The 11,499-nt window shown below is 40.9% G+C and overlaps 1 protein-coding gene across 2 annotated transcripts in view; it reads right to left on the reverse strand.

Annotated features, from left to right (window-relative positions):
- PDE3A (phosphodiesterase 3A) overlaps positions 1-10,170 on the reverse strand; it is a 326,716-nt gene extending 316,546 nt beyond the window's left edge. For both annotated transcript variants that reach the window (XM_047741639.1, XM_047741638.1), the window contains exon 1: positions 9,143-10,170. In XM_047741639.1, coding sequence (XP_047597595.1) covers positions 9,143-10,084 — 942 coding nt within the window. In that variant the 5' untranslated portion in view covers positions 10,085-10,170. The remainder of the gene's footprint in view (positions 1-9,142) is intronic.
- Positions 10,171-11,499: the final 1,329 nt, after the last annotated feature.

An 11,499-nucleotide genomic window follows, 5' to 3' on the forward strand; every position in this document is an offset into this window, starting at 1 on the left:
ACATGAAATAAAAGGTATTTCTTTGAAAAATTATATATATATACATACAAACACACATATATACACACACTGACAGAAAAGAGTACTGGCCAAAAAAAAAAAAAAAATTGACAAGACCAACTTCTACGTTAATTTAAAGCAATTTCGAAATTAGCCGGGCAAATGACTAGTTACATTCAAATACAAACTCTTTCAAGTAACAGTTATGATTATTATGGCATTTATTCTCCTGCTAGCTACTTCAAGAAGGCTAAATTTAGCCAACTTCACCAGGAGTGAGCCTGAGTCCACATTATTTTATTGTAGCTAAATGTGCTTCTTTGTATATCATGATTCTACTGTCTTCGGTTCTTTCTTAGATTTCCTAAGCAATATGTGAAAAATCTATGTATCTCATTATTTTATTCTGGAATGCAAAGATAAATAATGGGCTTTTAAAGATGGGGGAATCTGGGGCACCTGGTTGACTCAGTGGGTTAAAGCCTCTGCCTTCGGCTCAGGTCATGATCCCAGAGTCCTAGGATCAGAGTTCTAGGATCAGAGTCCTGCATCAGGCTCTCTGCTCGGCAGGGAGCCTGCTTCCCTCTCTCTCTGGGCCTGCCTCTCTGCCTACTTGTGATCTCTGTCTGTCAAATAAATAAATAAATAAAATCTTTAAAACAAATTTTTTAAAAAGATGGGGGAATTTATAAAGCAAAGGTCACCACAAACATCACACACAGATATAAACCATTATACATTAAATAAATGCATTCTCTTTTTAAAAAACCCTTATATGTATTTAAGTATATATAAAGGAACATAGAAAAGATAATTTCCTCATTAATTCTCAATGTAATAGTGGAACAATGCCTAGAGTTAATGAACTTACGGAGTGAGGGGAGAGGAAAAAGAAGAAAGGTGACATTCAAAAATCACTGTCTTTTTCAAAAACTGTCTTTTTCGGAGTTCACCATGCAGTTTGACATCACACAGAACTCCAAAGCCAACTCCTCTCAATTCCTAGTCTCGAAATTCATACTACCAAAATCCCCAACCCTTTCTATACACAGAAATGGAACTGTTTTCATCCCATTTTGTATACTCCATGAAAGTGGTGCTTACATACGCCCTGGTGAGAAGTCATCAGCCCTTTCCAGACACTGTTACACTTTTCATCCATTAAAACTCCAGGCAGGTCTGTCACTTGAGTTTCCTAAGTTACCAAGATAATGACCGGCACTATAAACATAAACACTCTCGTTTCTAAAGAGACATTAGATAACCCAATTATACACTAATCACCAGGAACGTGACTAATCACATGTTCACACCGTACACATACACAATCCCTATTACCAAACTCTGAACAGCAAAATCAAAATTAAGTGGCTATCTTGATACTATGTTATAAATCAGGTTAACGTAAAGGTTCCTTACTCATGAAGTCTGTGAAACCACCCTTCCAATTAAAATAATATTTTTAAATATGTGCAATAACATGAAATGAAGAAAAGGGGTAAAACAGACTTGCCAACTATTAGCGTAGTAGTTAGTGGTACACAAAAGAGTTACCAATGGTCACATATAAATTTGAACAATTGTATATCAAGTGCCATCCTTAAATCTACATGGGTTTGCCATTATAATTAAAGAGCTGACATTAATATTAAAGTGTTTCATCTCTTTAAAAATAATAGCTGTGCTGTCCAAAGAGGTGGCCATTAGTCACAGGTTTTAACAGAGTACTTGAAATGTGGCTACATCAAATTGAGAAGGGCTGCGAGTGTAAAACATACACCAAATATTTCAATTTATAACAAAAAAACAGCAGGCAAAATGCCTTGCTTTCTTTTTATATTGACTTTATGTTCTTATGCCATCATGGATTACTTTAAATATAACTATCGGGGATTTCACCTGTTTCTTTTTATTCTTCTATGTGGCTATTAGAAAATGGAAAATTAAGTACGGGGCTCATGTTAGATTTCTATTGGGTAGTGCTTATCTATAATGTTTACAGGCCTGTTTTCATCAAAGCCACTGGGTGACACTGTTTCTCCACTAAACTGATACAACCAAAGCAATTTCCTGGCAGAGGAAAAAAATCTCACATACACAGGCTCCCACACATGTGCACACGTGGACACCCACACACCAATAGACATAATGTACTCTTTAAAACTATTCACAGGATGAAACTTTAAGATAAAAAACAGAAGTACATTCAAGTAACTTTATTACTATCTCAGGTTGGAAGAACATGAATGCATTTAACTAATTTTATTACTATCTAAGCAGGTCAGCTATGCTTAAAAATCTTTAATGGTCATTCTGATTCCTCGATAATAAATGACAGCTCTAATCAAATCAAACAGGTAGAAGTTGTTTAGTTTGTGAGTTTTCCCAGCTAGCTTCCCACCTTATAAAAGGTAATGTTCTTCATGACCTCCTGTAATATTACATCCTATTTACTCACATTTTAATGGATTCCTGAGGAAACCATGCAAAATAACTTAGGTGAACAAAAACCACCAGCTGTTTTTGCTAACAAAGAAATGCTTTACTGATGTGCAGATTACTTTTTGCCTTGAATTTTGAAAGCCTGAACATTTTGAAAAAGATTAAAAAGCTAAAACGGAAACAAAAATCAATAGTCAAGCCACCAAAGCACACTCTTCTTTAATGAGATAAAGACTCCACAAAGTTAGACTTTGCAATGCAATTGATATTCATTTATGGGACAAAGTCCTAAATGATACATTCCAGAGGCTGCCTGCCTGCCTATTTGATAACCAGAATATTCATTGTAAGGGCTCAGAAGAGTTTTGCGTTATCTGTCCATTCAACAGGTTTTACTCAGTTTTCTAATTCTGAATGAGAATTTAGAGTCAGTTTCATGTGTAAAACCACAAAAGATTCTCAGGCTTAAAATCACCAGCCTGACTCCTTTCCTACTCTGCTTCCCCAGCAGCATATTCAGGTCCAAGAGAAAAATGGATAAAAGCCAACATTTTGCCTCAGGCCGGCTACATACATTTTGGTGAGTCTCCCTCAGTTTCCTTCTCTCTAAAATCAGACTAATTTTAGTCTCTTAACTACAGCCTGCACAGAATTGAACATTCTGAGATCTCACTGCTACCAATTACTTGAAGCCAGAAACTACCTCAGGATCTGAAAACAATCATTGTACTATTATATTGAAGTATATAACTTCCTCACTCCTGCAACTTATTTTACCTGTATTTCAGAAGTACTATAAAGGTATATTAACCTTTATTTCCATTTCAAATAAGAAATTCTGTCACCAAAATGTAAAGTGGCTCAAAACCTAAAAACATTTATTTTAACTAGTATGTGTTGAGGAAGTTATTATAATCTATGAAACTAAAGACTTTTACCCCAGAAAAATGAATAGATGAAGAAATGAATGTTCTGGATCTAGATTTAAAACCCACTCTAAGCTCTCATACGCATTCCTTCAACTATTATCTTAGAGGCCATTTAAGCTATTTTACTGATTTCCCCTTTCCTCATGCTGACCTCTCAACACACTAACTAGCTTCAAGCTCTGGAGAGGTGAGAGCTATCTTCTATCTGTATCATTTTTACCATGAGGCCTAATACATAGATAAAATGTGTCCATATGACTTTTAATAGTTTCACTGACCAAAGACCTTTATGGATAACATTAGTTAAGGGTACCATCATTTTAAGAAGACAGTAGTATACTTTAATGGTGAACACATACAGCCAACTAATATTTTTGACAATTATTATCCAATAGATCTTTCTCTGAACTACAAGTTATACACATCTTCAAGATATTGTTCTTCCAGAGAGCAAAGCTATGTATTTTATGTTGACAACAGCAAAAATATATTCCCAGATTCAAGTTAAGACAACTCCCTAGGAACATTTGGGCGGGGAGGGGGGGCTCCTTTAAAAAAATACTACCAATAGTAAAAGTATATATAAGTAATTACTAAAAGAATTTAAATTCCCACGTCAAGGAGATAACGTTCATTTGAATATTAACAGAGCACATCTTTAGGTATAAGAATATGGACATGTCTGAACCTTCTGAGGTTCATTCTGAACTCCTTAATAGAGCTTCATTAAAACACGAATGTAGAAAGCAAACATAAATTGAGTTGTCAATCTCATGTACCTTGAGGGCTTTTTAGAGGATGCAGCTTAAAATATCACACAGAAGAGAAAGAGGAGGAAGAAGACTCTGTTGGGATAGAAGACAGAAGGCCAGCTAAAGAAACAATTCACCACAAACAGGTAGGGTTATGCATCATTTCAAGAAGCCAAAGAAACTTGCGCTATGCAAAGTCCCTGCGTCCACATGTCAAAATCTCTTAGGATACCACATGTTACAACAGTTGCATTGATCACCCTCTATACATCCATGAGATTACACCTCACAACAGCAATATTTCCTGAAAAATACAACCCCTGCCCTAAATCCAAGATAAACTCATTCTTTCAACAGATTGTGTAATACAAGCTTTCGATGAAGTCCATGCAGACTCCATGGGGATGTTATTGGCACCAACCCTATTAACTGAAATCTTATAATATACAGAAGTATTTCTAACTCGGAGGTTCATAAACATCCCGCCTCCATCCTATTTAAGTGAGAAGTGAAATTAAATTTGGCAAAGCCTTTATTCAACCAGAGTCCTGCAAAGATTATTCTTCTCAAGAGTTTTATTTCCTAATAGAATACAACAAATTCACACAAATGTGACCACAGATACAATGAATGCTTTTTCATGCCAGTGTCACTCACCCTAGGCTGCCCGCACCCCCTGCCCAGGATTTTCAAAATGTATTTCATACACAGAGTCACTGTTCTGGTTGTTTATTTAATTAACATGACAGCCCAGCATACACAGCATTTCTTTCAGTTCTACAGTTTTAACTTTTTACACTTTAGACTCAATACAGAAAGAGTAAAATTACTGTTTGACTCCTTCCAACCTCTGTAAATTTATATAGATTCACTGACTATTTCTGTCAGTTAAAACAGTTTTTCAGTATGCTTTAAATATCTGTATATACAAAGTAAAAAAATCACAATTTTGTCCCCCCACACACAAAAAAATTATTTTCCCTTACCATTCCCAAGGGATAAGAAAAATTTTTCTTTTTAGTGTTTTCAGAAGTTGACATTAATTCATTTTAATTCTGTCAGCCAGTCATATATAATCAATATTATCCTTTGTATCACCCTAAACGGAGTTATACTACTGAAATGTGATAGAATTAAAAATCTGTAATTGTTTTTGAAACAATTCAAAACAAGTATTCAACTTGAGAAATACAGTAGGTTTTACTGAAATGTATTTAGGAACTTAAAGGACAACAGATTATTTTCAAAAGAAATACTTCTGTATTTTATATCCATGGTATAAATATAAGTTATAGTTATTCAGATAGAGGATGTAACAAGGCCTGTCATTTGTCTACCATCAAAAGGCATTTCTATTTCTCATATTTTTGTTTTAGTGTTGTTTTCTCATTTGAAAGTATCTTTCTTACATCAATGATGAAAAATTTGATTCTATTTTTGATAACCAACCATCGGACTCCTTTACATTCCTACAAAAACCTATTGTTGCTAAAGATGTTTAATTAAAAGCATTAGGGAAATACTCATGGAAAACATTTTGATTTTTAATTACACAAGAAAAAGTATATAGCAATATAGTTCTGACAGATATTGTGTCCGTCACAAAGAATTTTGTCATGAAGTGCAACAAACACATTAATGGAGACCTATACCTTGTGTTTACTTCATGTGAAACCATAGACAAAACTATTAAATTCTTAGCATGTAATTAAAGTAAAATGGCATTGGTTTGGAATGTTTCAAAGACGAATGTGCAAGGTGGTTCACAGTAATTAGTGAGGAATAACGAGCCAATCGCACTCTTCGATGTACAAAGAGAATAGAGACATCCCTTCAAATACGATATCCAAATGGTAAAAACCACGTAATTAAAATATCGATTTAAAAAATAATGTATCTATTAGTCATACAAACTATCTAATAATTCAAGAAACTCTAAATAGCTCTGTATAGTGCAGTGTTTAGATGGTACAGTAATGGACAAGTCTGCCAACCAAAAAAGTACAGTTTGACACACTGATCTACAAAATCAGCCTGAGTCTTGAGAATATTGGACCGGTACTACTCAACTAAAAGCCTACAAATGCTACAAACTTTTCTTTCCTAAGAGTGAAGATACGTTCACTTATATTCACAGACAGACCCAGCATCAGATGAATTCTGTGACTGAAGACTAGACCTATTTCTCATTTCTTTGCTGAAAGCCATCCTTGCCATCCACACTGCAAAATTCATTTCATATGCAATATCCAATCCAGAGACTTAACTGTGGTTTAGGAAGGAAGGCGAAAAGGGAGGCAAATATCTCTGTCAGCTGCTTTCTCTCATGAGAATTTTATCACCTATTCTCCTTAACCTTTTAGAATGGAGTCATTGAAGAGAGGTAGTTCATAAGTGGCCACTACTGTTCACACAGAGAAGAAAAGGCTGAAATTCTCTCACCTTTAAACCTCACAATGAGCAAGGTCCAAATAAGTTCTCAAGGGGCCTTTCCCAGACTTTCTGTGCTTTATGTCCTTACACCTCTATTTAAAATTTGCTTGTTGCCTGAGTATTGTCTTGAATTGAAAGTAGTCATTCTTTCATAAAAGAACTCCTAATCAGGTAGCATTCAGGGCAGGGTTATAGATGTGTTTTATAAGTATTTTGATTCTTGACTTCATAAAGTCTGCAGATGACAGTGTATACTTTGCACTCTTAACCAGAAGTTTGCTTCCTTATGATAAAACAGATAAGACATTTACTATATAGCTCCTGAACTGTTCACACAGTTAGGCTAACGTATGAGACATTGCCCTATCTTACAAGAGACTATTCCAAGTTACTTCCCACCCACCCCCCATGCAAGTACACTCAGCAACAATTTTAATGGGCCACATATAAAAAACCGGTATTGAGTAACACACACACACACACACACACACTAACCAGGGCCCTCATTAAAACTTCAAGGATCTAAATTTCTGCTAAATGCAACCTTGTTTTTCCATCAACCATAAGAGATACAGTCTCTCACTTTAGAACATTCTTTATAATCACAGCCTTTAAAAAAAAGTGACCAAAGAAAATGACCAAAATAGATTACAACTGTCAGTTTCAACAGCATTAATCAGCAAAACATTTAAAAATGCAATGCTCAGTTATTTTCTTATAAATATGCAGATTATCTGAATTCTCCATTTATCAATCCAAACCAGAGAAAACCAATAAAAATCTGCAGATTAATTAACACTGCTGGTTAACTCACCTAAATCACCTTATCTTAAATCCACCTTTAACTTAACTTCTAAATGTTACATGGTATTTCAGAAATTTAAGAGGCTAAATGACATTAATTTGAAGTTATTTATGATTAAATCACAGATTTGCCTTACAAATTATGGTTCAATTCTGCAGTGATCACGTCACATTCCTCTTTAAGTTAAAGAAAAGTTGTCTAAACATAATTAAACTAGCAATGTTTTCATTTAAAAAGACATTCTCTCCTGACACTTTGAAAAGAAGTTAAACTGTGTTTTCCCCCTTATCAGTTTACCCTTCAATAGATATCTTTATTCTGGTGATTTCCAAACTTCTAACAAAACTAAGTCAGTGTCCTGTTTTTAACTTCACTTAGAGTAAGCTTATACCCAAGAAATATTTGCTTTATCTAAACAAAAAGCTAAATAAGTACATTAGTTTTAAAACAAACACAGAGACCATGATGCTGTCATTTATTCTGCTAAATAATGTCAAACAACTACATTCTGTGTAATCAACTCCATTTCAAAAACAAACTAACCAACACACCATATGGTGACTGCTAGCTAAAGGATTCTCCACAGAATAACCTATTAGAAAAAAAAAAAAAAAGCTTACTACATCTTAGGACATTCTCCCACTCACTAAAGTTGTCATAATAGGGCCACAGGTAGGCATAAGTTTAAGTGGGAAAAGTGTAAATTTCCACTTGCTGAACATAATCAGCTCTCTACAACCCCCACCCGCAAGTGTCACATCTGTTTAGAGTAGAGAAGCAGACACTTAAGTACACCTTTTCAGAAACAATTTGTATTTAAAATTGGGATTTGTTCTTTATATATGCCCTTTATAGCAACTATATTCCACAGCCTTAAAACGCTTACTGATAATAAGGAGATTCATCCCCCAAATTCATTAAACTTTTTTCTAGGACAACTTCACTCATAATCCTAGATTCCTCCTCTCCTTCCTTTCTGAGAGATTTACAGCACCAGCAATGTTGGAATTATTCTCCTGAATTAATATTTCCTGTGTAATCTGTAGAAATCCACTAAATTTCTCAACATTCACTTATATACTCAAAAGAATTTTTTTTTTTTTTAGCTGACACCAACAGTGCAGTTCAAGACTTTGACAAATTCTGCAGTTCAGACATATTGTTCCCCAAATAGAAGCTGATTATCAGGATACAGGACACATTAGCATGTAATAACCTATGTCCCCCAAAACAAACTGGGCACCACCAAACGCAGCCTCTTCCAGAAAGTGTGTATCAAGCCCTCACCTGCAAACACTCCTTCCTTTTACTTCCGAATCTTTTTACTGATTTCCATGAACGCTGACTTGTCACTTTAGAAGAAACTTTATCAAAAGTATTAAAGAAATGGAGTAAAATCCACGTGTTGGAACATCACCCACTGCTTAAAAAAAAAAAAAAATCTAAACTGGAGGATTTCTGCTAAAGAAGACTAGGAGGGGACCCAAGCGTAGGGAAGGTCCTACGCCAGGTGTAGCAGATCTAAAAAGTGGTCCCAGGTGTGGAAGACCCTGCAAATGCCCTCTAGTTTTGTTATTATTGCTCCTGTTGTTCAGATTAGAAAATACTGTGGGAGATGGGGAGAGTAAGTCTCTCATTTACTACTGAGTCTGAAGTTACACCACTTTTTTAGACTACCTTCCCTTCAGTTCCCAGCACTCGGATTCCCTCCACTTTGTGGCGAACCCCCAGCGGTTCAAGTCCTCCCGAGAGGCGAATTCGAGAAGCTTGCCAGGGCTTACCTGTTCCCTCGGTATGCAGGGCAGGGAGGTCCTACGATGCGACTTGCTGCTGCACCCGGACATCTCCGCGGACACCACGGAGCTGGACCGCCTCCTCCTCTTAAACACGGGGGTATCTTCCTTGGTCCCAGCAATGAGCTGGGACCCGAAATGCTCCCTCGGAGCCGCCCCCGCGGACTGCGGCAAGATTTGCTCCACGTACCTGGCCAGGAGCAGCCCCAGCACGCCGGCCAAGTACGCCAGGTAAGGTCTCCAGGCGACCTTGAACCTCTCTAAGGAAATGAGGGACACGGTCCTGACCGCGCTAGTCCAGGCGATCATGAGGACGCCCAGCCTCAGCCTCAGCACCAGCCATGTCGCGGCGGCCAAGCAGCTGAGCACCACCCCCGCGGCCGGCAGCGACAGTAAGTGATCCTCCCCGACGCCCAGCCCAATCTGGACGAGCGCTTCCCCCCCGCAGCAGGCGGCCAGCAGGGCGACGGCCAGAGGCAGGCGCACCCCGGCGCGCAGGAGGCACAAGCCCATCCAGAAGAAGGCACACACGAGACTGAAGAGCAGCGCTGAGGGCTGCAGCCAGAGGCTGAGCGGCGCGCCGCCCCCAGGAGCACCTCCCCGCAGCCCCGGGACGACGCCCCCTTCTGCGCCCGGGGCCGCTTCCTCCGCCGCCTCCCTCCGCTGCGGCTCGCGGCTGATCTCTCCGCGCGCCAGCCTCACCAGCAGGGCCAGCAGAAACGACAGGGAACCCGCGCACAGCGCCGAGGAAAGTTTCCGGGAGCGCCCGAGCGGCCGCAGCACCAGGTCTCCCCAGCGGCGGCCGGAGTCCCGCGACCGTGCGGGGCCGGTGCCACCAGCGGGACTGTCCGGGCCCGCCGCGGGGACTCGGGGCTCCCCATCGCGGCCGGGCTGGTCCCCGACCCGCGCGGCGTCGCGGAGCGCTGCCATTGTGAGCCCTCTTCGCGGAATCCCCCGGGTTCCTTGGACGCCCCCACCCCGACACGTGCCCGCGCGCACCTTCTGCCTAATCCCCCGTCGGACCTTCTCCCCAGGCCCCCGAGCCACCGCGAGTGTCAGCTTTCCAGTAACTCCTGGAGAATGCTGGATGCTCCAAAGAGACGCCTTCAAGTTAAAAGCTAGCACAGGCAGAAAGGATCAGACTTCCTCCTTTTCGCTCTTGGAAAAACTCTTAAAAATTGTGCTCCACCCCCACCCCCGATTTCTATCCTCCGGGGTCTCTGCCTACTTCAGGATGTTAAAGCTTGCCCCACGCGCCCGGCGCCGGGGGGCTGCAGACGCCGGAGGAGCCGCGGGCGCAGGGCGAGCTCGGGGCCATGTCGGACGCCGCTGGCGCGGCGCTGCTGCGCGCCGGGCCGCGGCCAACAGCGGTGCCCCTTCTCTTCCTTCCTGCGGCGCTTTCTCTATCACTCTTTCTCTCTCCTCGGCCGATCCTCCCCGGCACGGCCCCAGGAAGCCAGCCGCCATTCCCCGGAGCAGACAGCAAAGCCTCCCCTGCGTCTGTCACTCCAGCTCATGGCAAAGGGTGGAAACAAAATGGAAATTGGGCTGAGAAATCACCGAGAAGTTGCTAAGTCCCGTCGGAAAGAGGCACGGTCGGAGAGGCTAGCGGCAGCCGCAAGGAGGGAGGGAAGGCAAGCGAGCTGGAGAGGAAGGGAGGGTGAGAGGAAAGGAGGGTGAGAAGGGAGAATGGGAATTACTTTTTCCCCCTTCTTTTTGGTGCGACGTAGGTGGTGATTTGCAGTTTTGCAACAGGGAAACGAGTGGAGAGGACAGGTTAAAACTCTAAAGAAGCAGGCAACTGGAGCGATCCGCAATTCCGCTTGCTTGCTTTCTTTAAGGAAACTCCCTAGGAAAGCTTTCCCAGCCCAGCTCCCGCCCCGGAGGAGGCGCTGCTCTCAGCTCCTCGCTCCATTCCCGAGATCGGGTCCCGCGCCTCCAGCTCGAGGGAGAAAGGATTGGGGAGGCCGGTCCTCCGCCCAGCTTCCCGAACCCTGGGGTCACGGGGGCCTGTGGCTGAACCTCAGGCTGAGCTCCTAGGACGCTAGGAAAAAAATACTGTCCTTGGCTACATGGCAGGTGGTGGAAACCGACATACTTCTGTCATTAAAAATGACAGCCACAATTCAAAGATGCTTCTTAGCTCCCAAGTCAGTTACAAAAGCAAACCAATTTTAGGTGCCACTGTAATGCTTTGGCCGCTCCTACTGGAAGGTCTGTTTGAAACAGAGAACCCAAGACTTTCCCATTGTTCCAAATGCTGGAAAAAATCTCAACAAGTTACCAAAACCCTAATAGCATTATTAAATAAGGCTGGGGGAGCATTCCTCGTTTACAAATCGTTA

This window comes from Lutra lutra, chromosome 8 (genome assembly GCF_902655055.1).
Source record: "Lutra lutra chromosome 8, mLutLut1.2, whole genome shotgun sequence".
Lineage (NCBI taxonomy): Eukaryota > Metazoa > Chordata > Mammalia > Carnivora > Mustelidae > Lutra > Lutra lutra.